The 27856-nt window shown below is 37.6% G+C and overlaps 1 protein-coding gene across 4 annotated transcripts; it reads right to left on the minus strand.

Annotated features, from left to right (window-relative positions):
- Positions 1 to 7607: 7607 nt before the first annotated feature.
- LOC115976492 (4-coumarate--CoA ligase-like 9) lies at positions 7608 to 18802 on the minus strand. Of its 4 annotated transcripts, XM_031097793.1 has the most exons (6): positions 17667 to 18802; positions 17172 to 17361; positions 9532 to 9677; positions 9371 to 9438; positions 7957 to 8059; positions 7608 to 7869 (listed from the first exon to the last, which is right to left on the minus strand). In XM_031097793.1, exons 1-6 carry the CDS (start codon positions 18702 to 18704, stop codon positions 7744 to 7746), a joined length of 1671 nt encoding a protein of 556 aa, XP_030953653.1. In that variant the 5' UTR covers positions 18705 to 18802; the 3' UTR covers positions 7608 to 7743. The 4 variants fall into 4 exon arrangements, with proteins under 4 accessions (XP_030953653.1, XP_030953656.1, XP_030953654.1 ...); XM_031097796.1 differs by lacking the exon at positions 7608 to 7869 and having other exon boundaries at positions 7970 to 8051; positions 9546 to 9677; XM_031097794.1 differs by lacking the exon at positions 7608 to 7869 and having other exon boundaries at positions 7970 to 8051.
- Between the last annotated feature and the right edge of the window lie 9054 nt (positions 18803 to 27856).

Genomic DNA, 27856 nt, shown 5'->3' on the forward strand with positions numbered 1-27856 from the left:
TACAAAGGACGGTAGGGGCTGGATCAATTTTGACAAATGTCTAAGGGAGTACGGGTCTTGACTGACAAAGATTAGAATTGGTTGACAAATGTCAATCTCCATAAGGGGCCTGACTGCATGGTTATCCTTATCCAGGAAAAATTATTAGAACCTAGGGACTGCTGACTTGGTCTCTCAAATCTTACCGACTAATAGAAACATGACAGTTATTAAAAAAAAAGATAAGTTAGCTTTCATTAATCACACTTGCAAAGAACTTAACTTTGGGTTAAAATGCAAAACCAAACCCATTGGAAAAAATCAAACCAATTCATCTTTCTTTTTCTCCCTCTCTCTATTTTGCTATTTCCCTACTCTCTTCTCAGTTGAAAATTAAAATCCTGAAGTCTAGGCCGTGGCATAGTCAATAGAGGCTCTCAGAACTAAGACGCCACAAGCTCCAAGGCGGCCGGTTTTGGTATCAAATTCGGTGGGGACCCGAGGATTTCGATGGTGGGGAGATGGAACCCATGCCCACTTCAATCTCGACATTGATTGTGATGATGAGATAAAGGTGAAGAGCGATTTTTTTTTCCCATCATGGTTTTATTTTAAGAGCAAGTCAGCGGCAAACTTGTTAGAACTTGGGAGAGGAGATTTTTGCATTTAAGTGTTGCTGTTGCATGTTGCTGGGTTCCTTGATTTGAAAGTTGTTGTCATTATTTATTTGTTTTTATGGGAAACGTTGTTTTCATTTGTATAAGGGAATATGAATAAAACATCAGAATCATTATCCCAAAATTATCAAGGAGGTCTGAATTACTCTAACTAATTCAAATACTTGCTTTGTGTTCATTCTAGAGGCATACACCAAAGATAAGGATATGGTTTTGTACATACCACTAACTTTGATTGATTTTCTTTTTCTTTTTTCCAAATTAACAATATTGAAGAAATAGCAAAGATTGATGTTCGAAAGTTTGAATCAAGATTGTATCAGTTATATTCAGTTGTGGGTTTGCCGCTGGCTTTGAAGAATTGGTTTTGATGCGAATACTGAAATAGAGTTAGGGAGAAAAAGAAAGAGGCAGAATGCAAATAAGATAATGGGTTTGATTGAAATTTGTAATTTTGCCGATATGTTTAGTTTGCTTTTTAACCCAAACTTAGGTTTGTGTAGATAATGGAAGCTGACTCATCTTTTTTTTAACAGCTGTCATGTTTCTATTGGTTGGTAGGTTCTAATAATTTCTCCTTATCCAGCTATGCTTCTGCCAAGGAGTAAAGAAGTCTGACTGAGGAAGACAAGGATGACACGTTTGTAGTCGTTTTTGGGACTTTTTTTTTTTTTTTTTTTTTTTAGTGTTAGAGATTTTTAATCCTATCCATCTCTTTCTTGAAACCATTCTTAATCAACATCAGCATTTGGATCATGGTTATGATAATAAGGATCATCATATCTTAGATGAAAAACATATTTTTCTTATCTCCTAAAAACATATATAATAAAAAAAAAATGAGAAAATTTTAGATGAAAAAATCAAGATTAGAGGATCGGCGATGGCGGAGCCTAGCAGCCATTGGCCATTGGCCGTGGTGGTTGGCCACCGAAAACCGAAAATGTTAGTAGAAGGTGGTGGTTGAGTGGCAAATAGTGAGGGGTAGAGATTTAGTTGATAGGTTTTGGATGAGGCGGAAAATTGTTTTACAAAAAATGAAAGCGTAAACCATTTTCTGCCATAATTTCCTTTAGGGTTGACCGGAAAACAATTTTCAATTAGCTAACATTTTCTGTCGCACCAAGTATCTGAAAATATAAAAAATATTTTCTAGAAATCATTTTCCTTCAAACCAAACACAGAGTTAAACAAGGGATACAACAATGCAAGTATCAAGTAAAGATCAAAATTGTCTCTATAACCAACTAACTAATTGTACAACAACCTGTGACTAATTTGAACGTTTTTAGACCCCTTAAAACCACAATCAGATTAACCTAAGTAATTAGTCAAGTTGTTACTTAGTCAAATTAACAAATTTAGGTTAACACAAATATATCATATCAATGTATAATAGCGGAAAATAAAAAACACAACAATATGATAATCCAGGAAAATCAAACCAGTAAAAAACCTAGGGAAGATTTAACCTAGCTATCCTTAAGGTAAAAAACAAATCCACTAGAAAGAATCGAAGTTTTACAATAGTGACTTAGACCACTAACATCCGATTACTACCCACCAGTAGAAACTTACTGACACGACCACGTGCAAGCTCCGAGACCACGGACTCCTACTTTCTTTGGCCTTTGCAAAACACAAACACTCACGTTTGTGACTTTGAGATCCCACTCAAAGGTTTAGCAACACAAACTCTCCTGTTTGTGACTCTAAGACCACCCTTGAAGGTTTAGATCATCAGCACCTTTGATGACTAGAGAAGGCAGCAACTTCTATAATACTGGGTCTTGAGATTCTTCAAAGAATAACACCGGTAGAAGATATAAGAGAGTTTTTTAAGAATAAAACCCTAAATACAAAAGAGGCACACTCTTCTCTCTGAAAATCCTTATAAAAACGTGCTTAGAGTTTCCTTTATATATTGGAAGAAGTAGATCTGAAACCCTAATCCTTAATAGGCTTGAACTGCTGTTTGGGCTTAATTAAAATTCCGCAGATACGACTTTCGACTGATTGTGCCTGTCTTTCGATCGATCGAATCAGACAGATTATGAAATCTTCTTCCTACAGCTTGTATGTTTTTGAATCTTGACTTGAATCACCTTGAGCATTGTCTAATAATACCTATAGACTCTAAGATCTATATGTAGACAAGTTTGTGTTCACGATTTGCCAATTGTTCTAAACTTTTAGAACCTAACAAACTCTCCCTTTGACAATTCGTGAAAAAACTTTCATACAAAATGAAATGCTCAAATACAAGAACAACCCAATACAATAAAATGCCCAATTACATCACAAATTCCAATCTAAGACTTCCTAACCAAGAAGTTGCCAATAAGAGGTAGAAGGTCTTGATCAGAATGTACCTATCTTTCCTGAAACACTCAACAAACACATCACTGCATGTGTGGAAAGAAAGATATATAAACAATAATATGAAACAGAATATAAAAAACAAAAGTAAATTCTAACTCTCTCCCTAAGTTAGATACATCAAAAAGTTTTTATATTCTCCCCCTTTCAAAAACAAATAGAATTCCGACATTTCATTTATTTCTCCCCCTTTTTGTCACGTATTGACAAAGACAACTCAAACAAAGAATAGAGTGACAGTAAACAAGAGAGAGAAAAGAAAACCAAGGGAACATAAAACAGATTAGCTCTATAAAAAACTAGAGACAACTCCCCCTATGAAGAGCAACAACTCCCCCTAAGAACAACAAAGGTTTAAAAAAAAGCTTCTCGCCCTATAAAAATAGGAAAAACAAAATAAGTTTTGGAAAAAACAGTTTTGGGGAGAATTTAGGAGATGGGGAAAAAAAAAACACACAAACCTAACTTAAAAAAAAAAGTTAAGGATACACATGAAGAAAAATATTCTCTCTTTCAATAAATACAAACTTGACACTATGTGACCCATAAACAGTTGCATAAGTAGAAAAAATATTTGCACATTAATTATCCATCATATCTCTTAAGAAAAAATATTTTCTGCAGTTCACACATAAAAAAGCATATACTAAAAAGTATATAACTAAAAAAATTAATCAATCAATTTTTAAATCAAGTTGAGTACCCAATTTAACAAAGTGTTTGCATACTATGTGTGAAAACAATGAGAGATATGACTGCAAAACTGCAAGATGGATACATAAAACAATGCAAGGCATGTGAATCCTAAACATAAATGATGCATGAAAAAAAACTTTGGTCAAATACTTAAAAATCGATCGAAAAACTGGAAAAATCAATTTTTTGAAAAACAGAGCAATTTAATGCAGAAACTCCTCAAAGCACAATATTTCATGAATGAAATGCATGAGTATGAGATTAAAAGTTTTTCAAAAACACTTGAATTCAACCCAGATCTTCCAAAAACAAAATTTTCAACCAATTTGTCTCCAAAACTCAAACATTAAAGACATTTTGCATCAAAATCAAGGAACTTTAATCTTGGATGGCCACAACAAGATCACACACAATATAATGTATCAAGTTTAGTAAAGAGTAACTTGTGTAGTGTGTGCAACTAGTAAAAGTTTGAGATACATGTGAGGTGATATGTAAATAGAAATTAACCATAATTTTCACAAAATTCATCACATTGAATTTGAAAGAGATTGTCACCAAAAGAGTTATATCATATAACTCCCACATCTCCTAGAAAACAAGCTTGCAATCATGTAAGTTTCTTGATTTGCTTCATAATATACACACCAATTTTATTTGAGCAGAAACTTATTAAAATAGTCGGGATAATATACATACCAATTTTAGCAATTATTTGATTTAGCTTTAAGTCCAATAATGTACACACCAATTTTAGCATTTAAACCGAGGTTACACCTTATGATCTTTTTGTGCATGTGCTACACTTTCTCGAGTAAAAAATCTTACGATATGCATTAAGGTGTTCATGATTGGCGAGTAAACAGTGGTGAGATGGTTATTTATGCCTTTCTCAAAAGGTTCAAGTCCAACAGTCAAAGACATGTGACTTCAAAATCAAGATAAAGTGATCAAAAACTATAAACATCTCCCACACAACATGCACTACAAAGCTCAAACTAGTAAAGTGCAATAAAAGAAACTCATCCAAGCTAAACAAGGTACATAAACATGTTATGTAAAAATAATATGGTCAATCCTTGATTATAAATCCAAGATGTAAAATACAAAACACAAAAGTCTTTTTGGTTTTTAAAATATTTATGACCAAAAACAAAAAACACACATTATGCTAAATGAACAATGCAAATGTAATGCATGACAGTGCTTAACTTAAGCTATAGAGAGTACACAAACAAGAAATATCAATTTCTTAATTAACTCATGAGTACATGTACAAACTAGTACATACACAAAATCAGAAAAAACTTAGCACTTATATAACACATACTATTCAAGTTTCTCCACAATGTCAAGCATGTTCTAAATTAAAAAAGAGATATCATAATTCGTGTAATCCTCAAGAAAAATAAAACTAGACATAAAATAAAATATTTTTGTCTTTTTGTCAATTTTCAATGTTTTTGGATTTTTTTTTAAAAAAAAAAACTTAAAAAACAAAATAACCAAAAACAAAAACAAAACATGTCCACAAACAATTGAAAGAATTAAATTAGGGACAAGTAAACAACACTTACCTTAAAGAATATTTTCTCACCCATATAGCACGAGTCTTCAGCTTTGTAGGTGAAAATCCATGTGAAACAGAATGTATTTGAGGGATTACACCAATCTTCTGAGAAAAACTGAAATCCTGCAAATTCCTTTCACAAGTCAACAAGCTTAAATTTTCAAAATAATATGAAACAATTTATATGGACTTATGGCAGGAGAAATATCATCACATATCCTAGATTGAAATACTGAATGCTTAAATTTCAATTTATGACAATTATGACGAATGTGACCGGGGACACCACAAAAGTGACAAACAGGAACAATTTTAGGAACATCAGTATTCTTAGCAGCAAATCTAGTCTTCAGATTTTGGTTTTTGCCACAACAAAGAACAATTTGATCTAATATAACCAACAAAACCACAAAGGTGACAAATAGGCACAAAAATAGATTTATTTTACTCTCTAATAGTAGGTTTAGACTTAGGTTTAGAAACTTCAGTATCTACATTAGAACTTTTACCTTTGTCTAACCTAGCAAAATAAGTCTTTTCTTTATTATTCTTCTTAAAATGAGGGATATAAACTTTTTCAGTTTTAGGCTTAAGAGAAACAGAAACACTTCTGTTATCAACAGCAGACTTGGTACTAGTCAAATTTTCAATTTTAGCTTTAAATTCAACTAACTCTTGTTCCAAACTTTTCATCTTCTCATCTTTAGAGGAAATTTGATTTCTCAAAAATTCATTCTTTTTATTAGATTCATCTAATCTAACAACCAATTCCTCTTTTTCAAGATTAGCCAATTTTAACTCTTCCTTGAATTTCTTAGCAATTTTCATACATTTCAATAATTTCTTACGAAGAGTTTCACAGACATCAATAAAATCAACAGAAGCATGAGCAAAAACATGATCAGAAAAACACTTCAAATTATCCATGACAACAAGGGTCAAGGATCAGCTCTTAGATAAAAAGATCTAAAACAAAAAAGCAACCCGCTTTGATACCACTTGAACGTTTTTAGATCCCTTAAAACCACAATCAGATTAACCTAGGTAATTAGCCAAGTTATTACTTAGTCAAATTAATAAATCTAGGTTAACACAAATATATCATATCAATGTATAGTAGCGGAAAATAAAAAAAACACAACGATATGATAACCCAAAAAAACCAAACCGGTAAAAAATTTGGAGAGGATTTAACTTAGCTATCCTCAAGGTAAAAAACAAATCCACTAGAAAGAATCGAAATTTTATAATAGCGACTTAGACCACTAACATTCTATTACTATCCACCAGTAGAAACTTATTGACACGACCACGTGCAAGCTCCGAGACCATGGACTCTTTTTTTCTTTTGCCTTTGCAAAACACAAACACCCACATTTGTGACTTTGAAATCCCACTCAAAGGTTTAGCAACACAAACTCTCCTGTTTGTGACTCCAAGACCACCCTTGAAGGTTTAGATCATCAGCACCTTTGATAACTAGAGAAGGCAACAACTTCTACAATACTAGATTTTGAGATTCTTCAAGGAATAACATCGGTAGAAGATATAAGAGAGCTTTTTAAAAACAAAACCCTAAATACAAAAGAGGCACACTCTTCTCTCTGAAAAACCTTATAAAAACTTGCTTAAGGTTTCCTTTATATACTGGGAGAAGTAGATCTGAAACCCTAATCCTTAATAGGCTTGAACTGCTGTTTGGGCTTAATTAAAATTCCGCAGATACGACTTTCTATTGATCGAGTCTGTCTTTTGATCGATCAAACCAGACAGATTATGAAATCTTCTTCCTGCAGCTTATATGTTTTTGAATCTTGACTTGAATCACCTTGAGTGTTGTCTAATAATACCTATAGACTCTAAGATCTATATCTAGACAAGTTTGTGTTCACAATTTGCCAATTGTTCTAAACTTTTAAAACCTAACATAATTAACACAGCATTCTTGGGTTTGTCAATTTGTCTTGCTCTTTGTTCTTGATTTATTTATAAATTCACATGCTTTGGATCTTCACTCATGTCCATCTTAATTGGGTTGAGCTGGACTTGTTGCTGACGGTTTGGGCTCATTACAAAATAACAAATTAATAAATGAATTTGACCAAAAACATAAGTCTATAAAATGTAATTAACCAAAAACTAATAGAGGAAAATACAAAATAACCTCCAAACTCTACATCCTAGAGTTTTGGACATTTTATGCATTGCAAATTAGCGGTGGGAGTGGGAATAGACCTCACAAACTGCTCTAATGGGTGAGGGAAAAGAATTCTATCTTCACAAAGGTTTTTGCTCAAACCTAGCAATATCTCATCGCAATGGTAGACTTTACTTTGAAACTTTAATTAATTCCAACAAACTAGTAAGTACATATTTATCATCATCACCATCAGACATGATTGGCGAGTTTCATATGTTTACTATACATTGCACAACAAAAAATCACAACCTAGAAGAAGAGCTCAAAGTAACAATCTTCCTCAAATCCTTTCTCAATAATTTTCCAGCCGCACTCTTTGGTAAGGAGTTGACAAATGTTACACGCCTTATTTTCTTGTATGGTGCAACCTGCAATCAAGAGAAAAGTCCTAATTAACAAACCAAAAATTGATTATTTTATCAATTGGAGTTTTGTTTTAGTGATCATGAAGACACCTGTTTTGCAACAAAATCCATTATTTCTGCTTCATCAAGGTTGCTTTGAGGTTGTCTCACCACAAAAGCGATTGGCACCTGACCAACTTCTTCATCTGGGTATCTACCAATTTATATGAAATTTTAATAATCGAATATGATACACAAGATTAACAATAAAAAATTTTATAATGATGTCAGGGATGGAACCAAAATTTCAACTTTGGGGAGACCAAAGTATGAATCAAATTTGAAATTTCCACCCATTTCGAAGATAAGAAATAATAATAATTCAAAACTAAATTAAGTAATATATGAAAATTCAAACTAGCATATATTTAGTGTTATTAACTTATTATAATATATATTTACTCAAAAAAAAAACTTATTATAATATATACATAAGAAATAGATACAAAATAATTGTTTCTTAATGTCCTTAAACTCAATATCTACTAAAATAAAAACTCAACATTGTTTTAAATTATAAAATCTCTTGTCGCTGAACAAGAGATTTAGGGTTCAAATCACATATATACCAAAAACAAATCGGTGTCTTGATTTGATAATAAAGAATAATTACCAAAAACCAACTTGTTAAAACTTTATCGTATCTATCCCCCAAAAAATGCAACAACAAAAAAAACAAAAAATTGAACCCCTTGTATTATTTTCTTTGTTTCTAGCATTTCATGAATTCAAATCCCCTTTACGTTGTGTTTCATTTTATACTCCATTAATCACATTTTGTTACATAAATTTTTTAACTTTATACAAATACACAAAGTTGAAAATTGGAAAAAAAAAAAATTTAACATGGTGTACCATAATTGATGGATTAGAAAGTAGAATACAAAAGGTTGGACAAATAATTTGTATTAATACTTCATACAGTATCATAGCAATATCAATTAATGTTAACCTCTTCGCCATCCAAAAGCTTTTCTTAAAACAAAGCAAAAAGATTGAATCCATTTGAAAACTTTGGGATGAGTTTTCGGAGGATTTTGTTTCACTTACCTCTAATGACGTCCTTGCAATTGTTGCTAACGATGAAATCAGGTAAACAAACAATTTTTAATAGATAAATAATCAATAAAGAAGTGACTGAAGTCTCTTTAAAAAATGAATTTAGTGTATTATAAAATTCAGTCTTAACAAATATTTGGGCTCTTGTAGACCCAAGAAAGTTTAAAGAATATTCCTCCTATAGTCACTATCGCTATCTTTAAGTTTGCTAATGAGAAAAATGTTATTAACAAAGACTGCCAGAGAGTTTAAGGTTTAACTCTAGATTGGGATTGATACCGCCCCCCCTCCCAAAAAAAAAAACACAATCTATAGATGTAGGTTATGAGGGCTTAACCATGTCAGAAACTTTGTCTTCTTTGTTTGTTTGTGGTTTTTCAAAATCCTCGGAAGTTAAAAAACTTACGGTATAACAGCAGCATCAACTATCTCCGGATGAGATTGAAGCACATGTTCCAGCTCTGCAGGAGCTACCTGCATAATGTATATATACAAAGCAATTCATGAGCCCTGGTGAGGTTCTTTAAAGACATAATATATAGTATGAAGAAATGAAAAGAGAAATACCTGGTATCCCTTACATTTAATCAATTCTTTAAGCCTATCTACAACATAAAGGAAACCTTCCTCATCAATATAGCAAAGATCACCTGTTCTCAACCACCCATCAGCTACTAAGGTGGCAGAAGTTGCTTCGGGATCACCAACATAACCTGCAATAATTGCTCATGACGCATTTACAGTCATTTTAGAAAGGATATAGGCTACGGTTGATCAGAACAGCAATCAACTCTCATTTTAGGTTTTGGTATTCTCCAACCATTGCGACATTGAGCTATCAGCTATGGGAGGTGCAGGGACACAGAATTTGTCCCCCGAGGTACTCACCTCGGAATTCTCCTATAACAGTTCACACAACTTAAATACAAATAAACAACAAGGAATAAACTCCATAATAAGAAACACAAGCAATGGATTTCTTTGACAATTCGTATTATAATTACAGTTACAGACGCTACTATAAGAAACTTTCTTGTTCCCATGGTGACGCCCTTGGTGTTTCTCTCTCATTCTACTTCTATTACTCTCCCTGGATAGATTTTTCTTCTTCTCCGCTAAAGCCCATCCCCCCACTCCACTAAACTTTCCTCTTCTTTATAAACCTCACTCCTGCTCCTACTTTTACAGCTGTTACACTAATGGCCAGTCTTCAGAGATATTTTTCTTACTTTTTTGCTATCTTACCCTTCCTTATCCTTGAACTCTACCTTCAGTGAGATATTTTTACTGTTCAGGTTGGCTTACATGCATTTAATACGGCAGAGGTTAGGTGAGGGCTCCCAAATTGAGGTAGAGATTAAAATCTTCAATCTTCTTGCGTGTTCTAGAAGTTTCCTGTGGTTCCTAGCACCATTTGGTGGCAACATGCAGATCATCCGTGCAACTAACTAAGCACACGGTTATCCTTCTATTCTCTTCATGGGAGTCACTATACCGCGGCATTCCCCTTCTCAAGTGTGAGGTTTAACTTCCTTTTTCTTACAACCTATTCCCTTCTTTGACTTCCCCCTTGTAGCCAAACCTGGCCCAATCTCATTCCCGTGGCCCATTTCATTTGTGGGCTTTAATCTAGACAGGGATCTTTCCACTCCCCACAAGAGGCAAACTATTATAAATATTTATAAATTATTAAACAAGAGGTTGTGCATTAAGTAATATTACATATATATACTAGCCTCATCACACGCGCTTTACGTGTGCAATGAGGCTTTTTTTTTTTATTTAGTGTCATAATTTTTCATCCATCTCAATTTAAAACATATCTCTCTTCTATCCAATTAAACCACACGCATAGTGATTTTTATTTTGAACATAGAAAAGACATTCATTAAAAAAAAAAAAAAAAAAAAAAAAAAAAAAAAAAACCAAAGAAGAAGAAGAAGAAGAAGAAGGCAGTGCGAACAGATGTAAAGAGAAAACATTTCAAACACCAACATAAATAAATCATTAAAAAGAAAAAATGGAGTACATTAAAAATCACTTTTTTAATAATTCAAAAAATAAAATTTGAGACATTTTTCTTTTCTATCTGTAAGGACTCAATTTGTAACGATCCCAAACTGGTATTGGGTTCGAACGTTAAAAGTCCAAACAATAAAATTTGTAGAGCGTAGGTGTCCAAGAACTAGGTTAACTCTAAAAGAAAAACGATTAAACCTCACGTTTATAGATAGATTAGCACTGATATAACGATCAATTTTTCTTTGAAATAAGTTCAGTTCTTTGGTTCATAAGGTTTTCTTCTGAGTACTCTTTGTTTTTCTGATGTTCTGATCCCCCTCCCTCAATGCTTTCTTTCATGTTATATACTGCCATCTTGATATCATCTTCACCACACACGTGTAAGTTGGGTTCGGGAGATTTCTTTCTGTCCCATCTAACACCTTCTGGAACCTCCAACTAGCAGTTGTAAGGCTGCTTCATCACTGTTCAGGCATCACCTCTACATTAATGCGGCCAGAGAGTTGGTTGAGAGGCAATTAATGCGGAGGCAGCTATTGTTATAGATATTTGTTTGCTTTTTCTTTCTTACCCTTGGTCTCATATCCCACTTTTAGTGCTAACGTAGCTCCGAAGTACGTTTGTAACAAGGTGACGTTCTGGTCGTCCTCGGACTCATATTGCCAAGAAGGATTTCGTCCTCGGACGAATACTGAACTCACCTTACGTGATATCTACTCTTCCTTTCGTTTGGTTACCCTTACAACCTGATATGGGCCTCCTCAAACAGTTTTACGTCCCTGGATGGGCCACAAGCCCAATTAACTTGACTTTAATAATTTATTGATTAACCGGCCCCCACACTATCCAATTAAACCACATGCATAGTAATTTTTATTTTGAACATAGAAAAGACATTCATTAAAAAAAAAAAAAAAAAAAAGAAGGCAGTACAAACAAATGTGAATAGAAAACAATTCAAACGCCAACTTAAATAAATAAATCATTAAAAAGAAAAAAATGGAAGTACATTAAAAATCACCTTTTTTTTTAATAATTCAAAAATAAAACTTGAGACGTTTCTCTCAGCCATCCAATTAAACTACACGCATAGTGATTTTTATTTTGAACATAGAAAAGACATTCATTAAAATGAAAAAAAAAAAAAAATAGCAGTACAAACAAATGTGAAGAGAAAACAATTCAAACACCAACATAAATAAATCATTAAAAAAACAAATAAAAAAAAGGAGGGAGAAAATCACCTTTTTTTTAATAATTCAAAAAGAAGAAGAAGAGATTTGAAAAAATTAAAAAATTAAAAAAAAAAGTGGGATTAGTATTTAGAAGAAAGGAAACCGGAAGAGAGAGAGAGAGAGAGAGAGAAACATTTAAGTCTTGATAAAGAGGAAAAGAGAGAAGAAAAAAAAAATGAAAACATTGGGCTTAGTGGTCCTATTTTATAGCAAAAAAAAAAAAAACATGTGTCTTTATTTGTAAGGACACGATTCGTAACGAACCGTAGCGGTGTTGGGTTCGCACGTAAAAAGGTCCAAACAATATCATTTGTAGAGCGTGGGTTTGAAAGGCTAGGCCTTAGTCACCTGGTGATGGGTTTTTCGTGGTGGTCATGCGTGGTTAAGTTTTCTTCACCCCTAGAACCTTTCTCCTGGAGGTGGGCTGGGAGGCTCTAGTTTTTGGCCATTTTTCCCAGCCCCATCCCTAGGTCACTCATTTTTCCTTTTATACTGGCCTGTGTTCGCTGTCCTTCGTCCACGTGTAGGGTCAAACTTTCCAAGACTGATACTTGTCCCATCAACCCATACTCAAAGTCGTTGGGGGTGATTGTAAAAGCCAAAGAATGCGGCTCTGTCAGGTGCAGAGTATTGAATGGCAGTAAGGGCAGCTTTCCCCGGATATTCTAGATTTTCTTTCAAACTTAGTCCTATACCGTTTTTGCCCCTCTCTTCGGTGAGACTTTGGGTTTACCGATGACTGAGCGGTCTTCGGCAGTACCTCAAGGCTATCCTATGCTTTACATTATTGGGTTTGGGCCACAGCCCTCTTCGGCTTGGACCTCTGGACAACCTACGAGTAAACGGGCCTGGTCCATAAACTATTGGGCCCCACAATAGCCCCTCAAAACCCTGCTGTCCGACCTTTGAGTTGGAAAGGTGGGTTTTGGTAATACCGAACCGTTATTATGGCTCATTTAATTTAGCCCTTCATTGATGCTGGCGGTTCTCCACCTGCCTAGAAAATATATCGGTTTACAAGGTGTTCCCCTTAATTTACTCATGGCACGCTCCTGCCGTTTGGTTGTCCAAGACGCGCTTTTAATGACTTCCCTTTACGAGATTCATTTACATTCGACGGTTCGTCTGATGAGGTGGGGAAGTGGAACGGACACATCTTTGTTTTCAGATTCCTTCGGAAACCTGAACGAATTTAATGCCTTCCGTTTGGCCCTTCCTATAAGAAGACAAGCAGGTGGCTATCGCTTTCGTACAGAGACCCTTTTATCTTTCTGAGATCTGAAACCCTTGGCCTCCCTTAGCGTTTACTTAACCCCATAGTTATACACCAAATCATAACACGTTCACCATAACGAGTGATGAAGGAACCATACCCCTCCTCAAAGCATCATGTTCCAATAAAGCTCGAAATGGCTCGGTCAGGACAAGGATGGCTGAGACTTAAGATTTGTCTCACCTTCCTTTCAGCCAAAATCCGAAGCAGGGACTCATCACGTCAAACTTTCGGCGTGACTGAGTCGAGAACACCCATTATCAGTACCAACCGCTCTCTTACGAGCATACCTAATATGGCCCCAGCGTGTTAGGAGTCAGGACCGAGGCAGGGACTAAATGCCCCTGCTTCTTCCTTTCTTCGTTCACTGGCGCCTCCTTTCGCCTCTCTTTCTTAGTCTTCCTAGCACCAGATCCATCCTGGCGCTTTTCCTTCTCCCTCTTTTGCTCCTTTTTCTTTCTTTCCATCTCTTCCTCTCCTCCTTCTTTTCATTCATCTCCTCCATCTTCTTCGTTCATCTCCTCCATCTTCTTCTGAGGAAGGTCCTTCTCTTGATATGGACGCTACTGAGGCAGAGTTTGGAAAGACTTCGGAAACGAGTTTAAAAAGAGATCTGACTGTTTACCCAATGTATTGCTTTTTTTATGATTTTAGCAATCTATATTTTGTATAGGCTTGTTTAAGCCCCTCTTTGTACGTTGTAATACATCTTTGTATTAATGAAAATTGTTATCACTTTATTTCACATACTCTATCTCTATATTTCCGGAATGATAAAGCAATGAATAGTCCTACAATCTTGTGAATGAAAAGATTTTTTTTTTTTTTAAAACTGTGGCCGACACCTAGGAACAAAGTCCCAGTTAATAGAAAGATCTTGCTATGCGCTTATAAAAACAATCCGGCTTAATAATATTGAATCAAACAAAAGATACTTAGGGCTGAAACTCCCATCAGGCAGGAAAAGAAAGGACATTATGATGGGTCTGCTGAATCGGTCTGGCACCATACCACCGAACTTAGAGTACCATACTTGGGGCTATTATGTATTGATAAGTGTTGTTTAGCATAGTAATATAGCATTTGAATCAATGACACTTAGGGCCAGAAATGCTTGCTAAGAAAAAGATATCACCATAACCTTAATAGAGTTGTTTGGCACAACAATGCCGACCTGTAAAAAACGATACTTACCCCAAAATTGGCCGAGATGATAGCTCAATGCACGATGCAGTGTAGGAAGTAACCATCCGAGGACATATCACCCACAAAATGAACAGCCCCTTAGGCTACTTAATAGTGACGCGTTTCAACATTTCTTAACACTCCTATTGGCATTAACCCTTTACAGTTTTTGAGCCGAAAACTAAGCAACTTAGAATTGTTATCAAGTAGCCAACCTTACAAAAACTCAATCTTCTTCTCATCCAAGAAGTTGGCTGCCCAGGTAGTTGGTTTCCCCATAGGCTTGAGTCCGAGGACTATGCAATGCCTTGGTTCTATCCAAAACCTAGTTTTCCTCATCCAGGTAGTTGGTTTCCCCAAAGGCTTGAGTCCGAGGACTATGCAATGCCTTGGTTTTGTCCAAAACCTAGTTTTCCTCATCCAGGTAGTTGGTTTCCCCTTAAGCTTGAGTCCGAGGACTATACAATGCCTTGGCTCTGTCCAAAACCCAGTTTTCCTTATCCAGGTAGTTGGTTTCCCCATAGGCTTGAGTCCGAGGACCATGCAATGCCTTGGTTCTGTCCAAAACCTAGATTTCCTCATCCAGGTAGTTGGTTTCCCCATAGGCTTGAGTCCGAGGACCATCCAATGCCTTGGTTCTGTCCAAAAACCTAGTTTTCCTCATCCAGGTAGTTGGTTTTCCCATAGGCTTGAGTAGTTGGTCCCCATATTTTCTTGGTTCTGAGGTAGTTGGTTTCCCCATAGGCTTGAGTCCGAGGACCATGCAATGCCTTGGTTCTGTCCAAAACCTAGTTTTCCTCATCCAGGTAGTTGGTTTCCCCATAGGCTTGAGTCCGAGGACCATGCAATGCCTTGGTTCTGTCCAAAACCTAGTTTTCCTCATCCAGGTAGTTGGTTTCCCCATAGGCTTGAGTCCGAGGACCATGCAATGCCTTGGTTCTGTCCAAAACCTAGTTTTCCTCATCCAGGTAGTTGGTTTCCCCATAGGCTTGAGTCCGAGGACTATGCAATGCCTTGGTTCTGTCCAAAACCTAGTTTTCCTCATCCAGGTAGTTGGTTTTCCCATAGGCTTGAGTCCGAGGACCATGCAATGCCTTGATTCTGTCCAAAACCTAGTTTTCCTCATCCAGGTAGTTGGTTTTCCCATAGGCTTGAGTCCGAGGACCATGCAATGTCTTAGTTCTGTCCAAAACCTAGTTTTCCTTTGGCGCTGGACCTTGGCTTTAGGGGAGTTAGCTCCTCGGCCAAGCCCCTAGAATTATCCGCGCGATTAACGCTACTAAGCGTAGCCCCTAGTCAAGAAGCATAGCCCCTAGCAGAACTTTACTCTAAAACTCTATAACCAGTTGTCAGAAATGATAAGGGAACTCTCTCGACCCACCGCCTATGCCAACACACAAGCCTTTCCCACAGACGGCGTCAATTGTAAGGACACGATTTGTAACGAACCGTAGCGGTGTTGGGTTCACACGTAAAAAGGCCCAAACAATATCATTTGTAGAGCGTGGGTTTGAAAGGCTACGCCTTAGTCACCTGGTGGTGGGTTTTTCGTGGTGGTCATGCGTGGTTAAGTTTTCTTCACCCCTGGAACCTTTCTCCTGGAGGTGGGCTGGGAGGCTCTAGTTTTTGGCCATTTTTCCCAGCCCCATCCCTAGGTCACTCATTTTTCCTTTTATACTGGCCTGTGTTCGCTGTCCTTCGTCCACGTGTAGGGTCAAACTTTCCAAGACTGATACTTGTCCCATCAACCCATACTCAAAGTCGTTGGGGATGATTGTAAAAGTCAAAGAATGCGGCTCTGTCAGGTGCAGAGTATTGAATGGCAGTAAGGGCAGCTTTCCCCGGATATTCTAGATTTTCTTTCAAACTTAGTCCTATACCGTTTTTGCCCCTCTCTTCGGTGGGACTTTGGGTTTGCCGAGGACTGAGCGGTCTTCGGCAGTACCTCAAGGCTATCTTATGCTTTACATTATTGGGCTTGGGCCACAGCCCTCTTCGGCTTGGACCTCTGGACTCCCTACGAGTAAACGGGCCTGGTCCATAAACTATTGGGCCCCACATTATTTTTTATATATAATTTTTATTTTGAGAATCTAATTTATAAGTGAATAAAACAAATTGAAAATTAACAGGAGAGTAACTCTATTTTTTAGGCAATATTATAATAGGAGTTAGACTTATATTTTTACCAAATTATCATTTAATTTTGTTTTTACTTAAACATAAGAATGTAGAAATATTTTTGAACCCAAAAAAAGAGGATCTCAAACAGAAGAAGTCCTTAATAATATAGATATCCTGCAATAAACTCAAAAATACTTTAATTCTCTCACATTGCGGACATTCTCGCAATTTCTAATGTGAATATGTATTTAAAATAGTTAATATAAATTAGTCCTTTTCAAAAATCATCAACTTCATTTCTATAAAGACAGGATAACAACCCGAGGATTCCCTTTTTATTCAATTAATTTATTTTATTTAGCTTTCACCTTTCATAATCGCAGCTCCTTTAATCCAAAGCTCTCCTTGCTTGCCCGGAGGCAAAGCATCACTTGTGTCTGGGTTCACAATCTTAGCTTCAAAACCTGCCGAAAGCTTCCCTGCTGCTCCCCAATGAACACTCTCCTCGGCACCCCATGTTCTGAACACTCCTCCTGTTGATTCAGTAAGGCCATAACCCTGCAACATGAATTCACTAATTTTTCTTCTCATATTAAAAAAATTTAAAAAAAAAATAAATCACACAATTGTTTAGTTTTTTATTATTTTTTAATAATTTGAGATGTAGCAAACTGCTCTAGAAACACAGTTTATTTCATAATTTTTTTTGCCACAATTCTAACCTATAGAACATGAGTATTGTGTAAAATTTGGTGGGACTCAGTTTTCTTTAAGAAAATTATGAGATTTAGATAATATTGATGATGTGTACATGTGCTGAAATTGAGTTTTGACGTTCATGGAATCCAGTACAATATACATACCTGCAGAAGGGCAACTCTCGGAAACCTTGCCAAGAAAGCGGAGATAACGTCCTTCCCAAGCGGAGCGCCGCCGCACACAACCTCTTCCAACGAGCTCAGATCACAACCGCCCGTTACATCATCATTCTTAGCCATAGCAACCAGTAACGGTGGAGCCAGCGCCAAGTGGGTCACCCTAAATTCCTCCATCGCTCTCACCATCTTCCTCAAATCAAACCTCTCCATCACCACCGCGCACTCGCTCATAGCCACCGACTTCAAAAAAAACGAATACCCGTACATGTGAAAGTATGGCACCGTACAGAGGAGCACCGCAGGCGATTTTCTCTCCGTCGTCCGGTTCGCGTAAGCTCCGGCCACATTCGCCATTAGGTTCCGGTGACTCACCATCACTCCTTTGACTGTTCCGGTGGTCCCCGACGAGTAAAATATCGCCGCCAAATCGGACTGCCTCACTTCGACGTGGTCCAGCTTTTGTATCGGAGGACTACTCGTGGTCATTGAGTCGAACTCGGGCGAGTCGAGAAGAATGGTTTTGAAACGGAGAGTGGTAATATTTGAAAGCTTGTGAGCAGAGGATGAAGTGGAAAACGCGATCACTGGGTTGCATAGTTGGATTAAGCGGGAAATCTCTGAGTCGGTGTTGAGTGGATTAGCCGGAGAGATTACTACACCAAGAGAGAGCAGCGAGAAGCAGAGGATCGGAACCTGAACGAGATTTTGAGAGAGAACGAAGGCGGTGTCGCCTTTGGAGAGTCCGATAACTGATCGGAGATAAGAGGCTAGGCTTTGGGTTTTGCTAATGAACTCGGAGAAGGAGACGCGTTGACCCGTGGAGGAGTTGATGAAAGCGAGTGAGTCAAGGTGCTGCCGTGGCGAGTTGAGTAGTCGAAGTGAGAAAGCGTATTCAGCTGCTGACATAGGAATGTGTTGTGGAGGAAGATGAATTGAGGGTCTGAGGCTGTGGAAAGTCTTTGTTTCTCTGTTGAAACCGCTCTTTGAATCGATGAGATGATGAGGCTTCGCTGCTTGGTCCATGTGAAAGATCTAGGAGTTCTTGTGTGTGGGTATTGATCTCAGTCTTGTAATGAAAATATGGAAAAGGAGAGAAGGATAATGTTTTTTTTTTTTTTTTAGATAATGTAGAGAATGTGATTGATGATGATTAATGTCACCTATGTCGTCCATTTGAGAGGCAAACAGGAGCTCGTATATGGTGTACCCAGCATATGTGCCGGGTCACTCACACACTGACGGGTCCCACAGTGTGTAGGGCCCGCCTATGTATTTGTTAGAGGTATAGATGCTTGGCCCGCATTTCTTTTTTTTCTTTTTTTTTTTCAAATAATACACCTCTCTTGTTATTTGTGTAACGCGACTTTTTTTTCTTTTTTTCTTTTTAATTTGATAATTATAATTGTGGGGTCAGAGAATTTATGAACCCAGTCCACTTTATATTAAGGTTCAAGACCCAAACCGAGGAGAAATATTGCCGAGAACACACAATGAAAGTCCAAAACGGTCTAAGGATATGGCCGAAGATAATCTTGTTCTCGGCATCCCCTAGTGCCCCTAAAAGAAAGGGCGAGCACAGTGCAAGAGCAGCCCAAGTAAAAAGTTGCCAAAACTGCAATAAAGAACTCTGCGCCTAACAGGTCTATGCTCTTCAGCTTTTACAATCACCTCCAACCACTCTAAGTATGGGCTGATAGGACAAGTATCAAACCTGGAAAGTTGAGCGTACACGTGGACGTTGGAGAGAGGGTAAATGCTAATATAAAAAGGAAAGAGAAGCAATTCAGAGTGGGAGGGGACAAGTCGTCTCCCAGACCATGAAGCCCTAAAAAAGGAGAATAATAAGAACATGAAGCTCCTCGGACGAGGTCTAGGGACCGGAGCTACTCAGGACGTATCGGAAAAGAGTATTGTTAGACACGTCAGGTTCACCCTTATGCAAAGTGCCATGGAAACCATGACGAACTACTGTCCGGTTACCAAGGCCTAGCCTTTCAAGCCCACGCTCTACAAATTATATTGTTTGGGCCTTTAACGTACAAACCCAATACCATCTTGGGGTCGTTACGAATTGAGTCCTTACAATTGGCGCCGTCTGTGGGAAAGGCTTGCACGTTGGCCCAGGCGATGGATCGAGAAAGTCCCTCCATCACTTCCAGCAGCCTGTTGTTATGCCCTAACATAAAGTTCCACTAGGGGCTACGCTTCGAAGCGTCAGTAGCGCGGACGGTTCTAGGGGCTTCCAACGTCAGATCAACGTCCCATACCTTGGTCTAGGGGCTAATCCCCCCAAACTACTTAAAGAAAAATCTAAGTTTTGGACAGAACCAAGGTATTGTATGATCCTCGGATTCAAACCTATGAGGAAACCAACTACTTAAAGAAAAATCTAAGTTTTGGACAGAACTAAGGTATTGCATGGTTCTCGGACTCAAACCTATGGGGAAACCAACTACTTAAAGAAAAATCTAAGTTTTGGACAGAACCAAGGTATTGCATGGTCCTCGGACTCAAACCTATGGGGAAACCAACTACTTAAAGAAAAATCTAAGTTTTGGACAGAACCAAGGTATTGCATGGTCCTCAGACTCAAACCTATAGGGAAACCAACTACTTAAAGAGAAATTTAAGTTTTGGACGGAACCAAGGTCTTGTATAGTTCTCGGACTCAAACTTATGGGGAGATTAGTTATTAGAAAATGAATTAAGTCTTATACAAAATGGGAATCTTGTCCTGTCCTCAAATCCCCAGCACTAGGGAAACTAATGTAAACAAGTATTTTGGCCCGGTACAATCATACCTCGGTCCTCGAACCGAATGCCAAAAATGGTTAAAACTATGGATGTTGTTAGGAACGTGCAAAGCACCCTACTCCTCTGCGACTCTCTCCGATAGTTCATTTTGGGTTACCCATCCTCAGATGATCGCCTCATACGCAGTACATAGCATTCAGCTGTTATCTCAGTTAGTCTTGTATGAATAACTTTTTTAAGGTCGGCATTATTATGCTTGTTAATCTCAACAAATTCAAAATAATAGCTTTTTGTTGACAAAGGTTTCGGCTCTAAGTATCGTTCAAAATAAAAAAAAATAAAAAAAATACCACATCCATTCACAATATAACTATTGCAGAAAAGAAAGAATACTTAGAATAAAATAAAGCCATATTTTATTAATACAAAGAAATAATACAGCATACAATAAAGGGCTTAAGCAAGCCTATACCAGAAGCTAACTACAAAAGTAAAAGAAAAGCAGAAAGGAAAAAGATACAAGGGAATGATAAATCCTTCAAGAATCTGCTCTTATAGCCACTAAGCGTGTCTGGATGACCTCGTTGATGGAAGGGGGGAAGAGGCAGAAGAAGAAGTAGAAACACCAGGATGACCCCGGTGATGGGAAAGAAGAAGAAGCGAAGGTAAAAGGAAGCACCAGTGAAGGAAGAGAGGAAGAAGCGGGGATGCCCAATCCCCGCATCAGCTCTGACTCCTAACACGCAGGTGTCATATTAGCAGCGCTCGAGAGAGAGCGGATGGTACCGACGATGAGAAACCCCATTGCTGTCGCATTAAGAATCTGACGTGACCAGCACCTGCTTCGAATTTTGGCTGAGGGAGGAGGAGGCTTCTCTCCCGCCTTGTGAAAGAGGAGAATTGTCTTGAGTCTCCGTCTCCCTTGCCCAGACCGCGCCATCTTGAGTCTCAGAGAGACTTAGTGCTTCTGGAGAGGGTGTGGTTCTTTCACCCCCACTTTTGCCTCAAACATATCACTCTCTAAGGTTTAATTGCACTGGTAATGAAAATTTTGAACGCAGCCGAAGGTTTAGGAATTTGAAAAGATTGAAGGATCTGTATGTAAAGGAAGTGACCTCCTACCTTGCTTCTTATATGGAGGGCAAGTTTGGTGGCATTTAATCTACACAGATTTCCAAGAAGAGTTACCAACGAGATAATCTCTACCCAACTCCCAACGCCGTTTACAACCGTCGGATTTGAGTGGCCTCGTAAAGGGAACTTATTAAAGACGCGCCTCATACAATGAAACGGCAAGGGCGCGGCGTGAGTAAATCTAAAGGAATGTCTCATAACCCGGTGCATTCCCCAGGAAAATAAAAAGACACTGACATTAATGAAGGACAAAGCTAGGCAAACCGTGATATAGGCCTGGCATCACCAAAACCCTCTTTTCCGACCAAGAGGTCGGACAGCAGGATTTTGAGGAGCTAATGTGGGGTCAGAGAATTTATGACCCCGGCCCACTTTATATTAAGGCCCAAGGCCCTAGCCGAGGAGAGATATTGCCGAGGACGCACAATGAAAGTCCAAAACGGCCTAAGGATATGGCTGAAGATAATCTTGTTCTCGGCATCCCCTAGTGCCCCTAAAAGAAAAGGCAAGCACAGTGCAGGAGCGGTCCAAGTAAAAAGCTGCCAAAATTGCAATAAAGAACTCTGCGCCTGACAGGTCCATACTCTTCGCCATTCTCTTCAGCTTTTACAACTACCCCCAACCACTCTAGGTATGGGCTGATAGGACAAGTATCAAACCCGGAAAGTTAGGCGTACACGCGGACGTTGGAGAGAGGGTAAATGCTAGTATAAAAAGGAAAGAGAAGCAATTCAGAGTGGGGGGGGACAAGTCGTCTCCCAGACCATGGAGCCCTAAAAAAGGAGAATAATAAGAACATGAAGCTCCTCAGACGAGGTCTAGGGATCGGAGCTACTCAGGACGTATCGGAAAAGAGTATTGTTAGACAAGTCAGGTTCACCCTTGTGCAAAGTGCTATGGAAACCATGACGAACTACTGTCCAGTGACCAAGGCCTAACCTTTCAAGCCCATACTCTACAAATTATATTGTTTGGGCCTTTAACGTACGAACCCAATACCATTTTGGGGTCGTTACAAATTGAGTCTTTACAATAATAAGGAAAAATTCAAAGTAAAATATTTTTGTTAAAATAATAAGAAGTGTTATTTGAGTTACAAAACTTTATATGCTATTTTATCTTTTTCATTTCAAATGAAATTGAAAAAATTAATTTTAAAATTAAAATTTTATGTAAGGACCATGATTCGACCTGAAACCCACCAAGAATAGTGAATGATGGCCCCACAAGCTCCAAACAATGTATTTGTTAAAGAGTGGGCTTAACAAGAAAACTTCCTAGCAAATTGGTTACGGGCCTTAGCAAATATTATCCATGTCAACATGATATAGTGTGCAAATTAATAGGAGTAACAGTCCTCAGTCAAGTCTAAGGATAAGAAGTTCTTATATTTGACTGAGTTTATCTATGTACGGTGTATTCTCTCTTTTTTTTCTTCATTCTCTAATTACATACCCCATTTTTGTGGTGGCTATTCCCTTATATAGTCACTCATTTTTAAATCTCATCCTTCCACTTGTTGATTTCTTAAGAAATCTCTTGGATGCTTGTCTCATCAAGACCTCTTAGAAGTTTTGTGAGGAGATATGAGCTGGGATGACACTGTTCAGGTGTCATTTCTCCATAAATACGGTCAGTTCATTTGGTGGAGTCCATTTAATGTAATGGTGACAGCCTCCTTCTCAGATATTTCTTCTTTGATTGTTGGCCCAGCTCTACTACTTTCCCTAAAAGCTCTTTCGAGGTGTCTCAGCTCCTCGGGAGCCTCAGTTGCTTCATCAATCTCCTCCTTTCTCCTCAACCCATTATCTTAGGCCTATACAGACCCTTTGACTTTTTCTCATCCTCGGGCATGGCCCATAACCTAATGAATGTGCTCAGTTTGCCTGTCCTCACATTTTATTTCTTAAATATTAACATGTGCATATGAGATATATAATTTTTTGTAAGACTTATGATAGGCCAAAACAAATTGACCTCCTTATGATTAATTAATTGATTAATTAACCAAGTTTATTAATTAATCAAATTAACATACAAAACGCGTGGTAGCACAAATAAATCACCAAACAACTAAATATGCAACGGAAAATAAATGACACGGTGATTTGTTTACGAATGGGGAAAACCTACACGGCAAAAACCCCACCGGGTAATTTTCAAGTCACCACTCTCGAAACTCCACTATTATCACAACAAGTGGTTACAAGTAAAGGAATCTCAAGTACCTTACCAATTGACAGTTGAACCTTTACCCCAATACCCAATTGGACTTGTTCTGTAGTGACAGTTCCCCTTTCGATGCACGGCTCTAAAGTACGTGACTAACTAATTGCGCAGATCCCAGTACGCGACTTCAATCACCAACTAAGAAGGTTGTTGGCTGCAAAGTTCTTTAGTTCATCCATACAATGAAGATCAAGAAGATGCTTGGTTACAAAACCCTATAGTGCACATACATAGCAACTTCTTCAAGATAAAGAGATGAACTAGGGCAAGAACTTTATCTTCGGTCACAATTTGGTTGAACAGAGTTTTCTCAATGCTTGTGCAACTTGTGAACTATTTGACGGCCCTTAAAACAATTATTTTATATGTCTAAGGTTAGGAGAAAAGAAAGCCTAAAGACACATTCACGAATCCCAAGAAAATCATATCAGAATTCTGAAATTCTTAAATCTCGACAGATAGGAGGTGTCGAGCAGCTGTCGAGCGGGTGTCGAGCACACGGGCTGAACAGCTTCCCTAAACCTCGACACATGCTAGCTGTCGAGCTTTAGTAATTTTGCACTTTCAACTTATTTTCTTGGACAGACTTGAAGGCTTCAATACTTAATTTTGAAACATGGTTTCTTGAAGTATTTAAACACATTCTACATCTACCCAATTACAAGTGAAGTGCGTCTTGTCAAAGGATAAACCAATTATATTAAATCATGACATATGTTCTTAACATGTGAAACACATATGTCCTAACAACTTAAATTTTACACATGCGGAGAGGAGACTAAAATGTTGTGTTCGGTAATTCTACTTTCTACGTAGCTTTGGAAATTCTATTAGGAGAATATATTCTTCTTCTTTAATTCTTTTATTGCATTTTTGAGGATATATTTTAGTAGAATGCATTCTAGTATGATGCATTATGACAAAATGTTTAGTTCTTAAAAATAATGTTTGCTATTATGCTAACATTTTTACTAATTAAAAGTAATTACGTAAAATAAAATTTGGTTATGTCATTGAAAAATGTATTTTATATTATGAAATTAACAATTTGTTTAAAGATATAATATAGCATAACACAAAAATATCATGTGGAAATATGATATAATATAACATAACACAATTTCCACAATTTTAATCTATCATGTGGAAACGTGATGCATGAAACATTTGGAATTATGTGATGAATATGCTATTATAACGTATATCTATAGCCTATAAATCAACTTCGAGTCCGTTTGGATACTGCTTATTTTGCTGAAAACTTGAAACACTGTAGCAAAATAATTTTTAAATGTGTAAATAATATTGTGGGTCCCATTTTTAATAAAAGTTATGTTGAAAAAAGAGGTTTGTGGATCCCATGAATAGTACACGTACGGGACCCATTGGAAACCACCACAGCCACAAAAAGTCAAAAACGCACTTCAAAAAAAAAAAAAAAAAAACGCAGACGTAGACGTGGGAAAAGCTGTATCAAAATGGGTACTTCATAACAAATAATAATCCACTCAGATCTAATCCCAAAAAAACAAGTGTTTTCATAAAAAATAGTTAACCAAAAGTTTGAGCATGTATATTCCTCAAAAGTTTAAGCGACAAATCCAAAATCAATATTGCATACAAGTTATACATTTTGACCAAGAAAATCTTGTAAGGGCAAATTTTAGTCCTGAGCCCAAAAGATGAATGGATTAAAGCCCAAAAAGGCTGATATAATGAATTTGTAGAGAGTGTGCTTAAAAGCTAGGCTTCAATGGATCAGGCAACGCGCATTGTGGATTAAAGATACTAAGAAAGTAAAGAAAGATAAGTTCTAAGCAAGGGAATCCTTCCTCGATGAAGTCCGAGTAAAATGATTCTTGAATATAGTTCTTTTGAACTTAGATACAATTTCAGTTCTTCTTGCTACAGTGTGTTCTCTCCAGATTTTCTGATCCCCACTCCCTAGAGGGTCTTTTATATTATATAACTCCCTTTAGATGATCTTGACCCTTTATTTGTTGATCATCCAAGCCACTACTTGAATGCTTGTCCCATCAGACACATTCCCAAACCCCTTGTGAGTTGGGGCAGCCAAGTCAGTACTGTTCAGAAATCTTAACCACATAAATGCAGCGAAGAGGTTTGGTGAGATGCATTAAAGGTGGTGGTAGCCACAATCCCTTCAGTCATGTCAAGGCTAACTCCCTCCCCGAAATTCTTTCTCTACAGTATGACATTCTCTGGTAACGTGCCACTGACATGGCCTTACTGTCCAAGCGTGTGACCTCTTCGACGCGATAATGGCCTCCTTGGCCATGAGTATGACACATGGAGCAAATACCTTATTTAAATTCTTGTACCCCACAAATCTAATATCTTGATTGTGAGATATTACTATTAACCTTTTTTGTCTTTTTGATCGATGATAGGGGATGACTATTATGAGCATGATCGTTCAATCTAAGGTTTATAAAATGAACTCATATGATCAAACTTTAATTATTGTTTATGATATGTTTGGATGATGACTGCATGACTAACCGTAGTCATCATATTTTAGAAGATGGTTAACTAAGTGAGGTGAGTGTCTAACCCCTTCCCACTCCATAACTTAACCTCAAGTCTTAGATCAATGATTCATAGACTAGGTCTTATTCTATGCAATTTTTATTTTTTATAATGTAATTAGGAATCAATTAAAGACCTGTATTTTCTTAGATTGTATCCAAGACTAAGGTAATGCATTTCTTTTATTTTCTATCAAATGTAATTACAAAATGATTTAATCAATAAAGTGATATTTTTATTTTATTGCATGGTACTATATTGTTAGTTGAACCTCCATTTTGGGGTTTTTTTTTTTTTTTTTTTTTTTTTTTTTAAAGATGGTTAGAATAGAGAAATGAGAAAGTTTGAATTTAAATAAATAAAAAAAAAATACAAAAAGCTACTGTAAGGACACGATTCGCGACGGACCGTAACTGTGTCAGTTTCGCACGTAAAAAGGCCCAAACAATATCATTTGTAGAGCGTGAGTTTGAAAGGCTAGGTCTTGGTCGCTAGGCGGTGGGTTTTTCGTGGTGTTCATACAAGGTTAAGTTTTCCTTCACCCCTGGAGCCTTTCTCCTGGAGGTGGGCTGGGAGGCTCTGGTTTTTGGCCATTTTTCCCAGCCCCTCCTTTAGGTTGCTTATTTTTCTTTTTATATTTGCCTGCATTCATTGCCCTTCGTCCACGTATAGGGTTAACCTTTCCAAGACTGATACTTGTCCCATTAGCCCATATTCAAAGTCGTTGGGGGTGGTTGTAAAAGCCAAAGAATGCGGCTCTGTCAGGTTCAGAGCATTGAATGGCCGTAAGGGCAGCTTTCCCCGGATATTTTAGATTTCCTTTCAAACTTATTCCTATACCGTTTTTGCCCCTCTCTTTGGTGGGGCTTTAGGTTTGCCGAGGACAGAACTGTCCTCGGCTGAATCTCAAAGCTATCCCGCCGAACTTGGGCCACAGCCTTTCCTTGGCTTGGGCCTCTGGCCCCCTTCACGGGTAAACGGGCCCGGCCCATAAATTATTTGGGCCCCACAATAGCCCCTCAAAACCCTGCTGTCCAACCTCTTGGTTGGAAAGGGGGGTTTTGGTAACACCGAGCCTTTATTATGGCCTAGTCAACTCGGCCTATCAATAATGCTGGCGGCTCTTCATCTGCCCAGAAAATGCACCGGTCTACGAGACAGTCTTTTAACTTTACTCTTGATGCGTTCTTATCGTTTGGGTATCAAAAACGCACTTTTAATGACCTCTATTTACGAGACTACTTTAATTCGACGGTTTTTTTTGATGAGGTAGAGAAGTGGAACCGTCATGTTTGTGTTTGCGGATTCCTTTGGAGATCTGAACCTATTAAACGCCTCCCGCTCCACCCTCTGTATAAGAAGGAAGGTAGGAGGTTTATTGTTTTTGTAAAGAGTCCCTTTTCATCCTTCTGAGATTTGAAATACTTGGCCTCCCCTAGAGTTTATTTTACCCACCAGTTTATACACTAAATCGTGATACACTTTACCATAACAACGAGTGATGAAGG

This window comes from Quercus lobata, chromosome 2 (assembly GCF_001633185.2).
Source record: "Quercus lobata isolate SW786 chromosome 2, ValleyOak3.0 Primary Assembly, whole genome shotgun sequence".
Classification (NCBI taxonomy): Eukaryota; Viridiplantae; Streptophyta; class Magnoliopsida; order Fagales; family Fagaceae; genus Quercus; species Quercus lobata.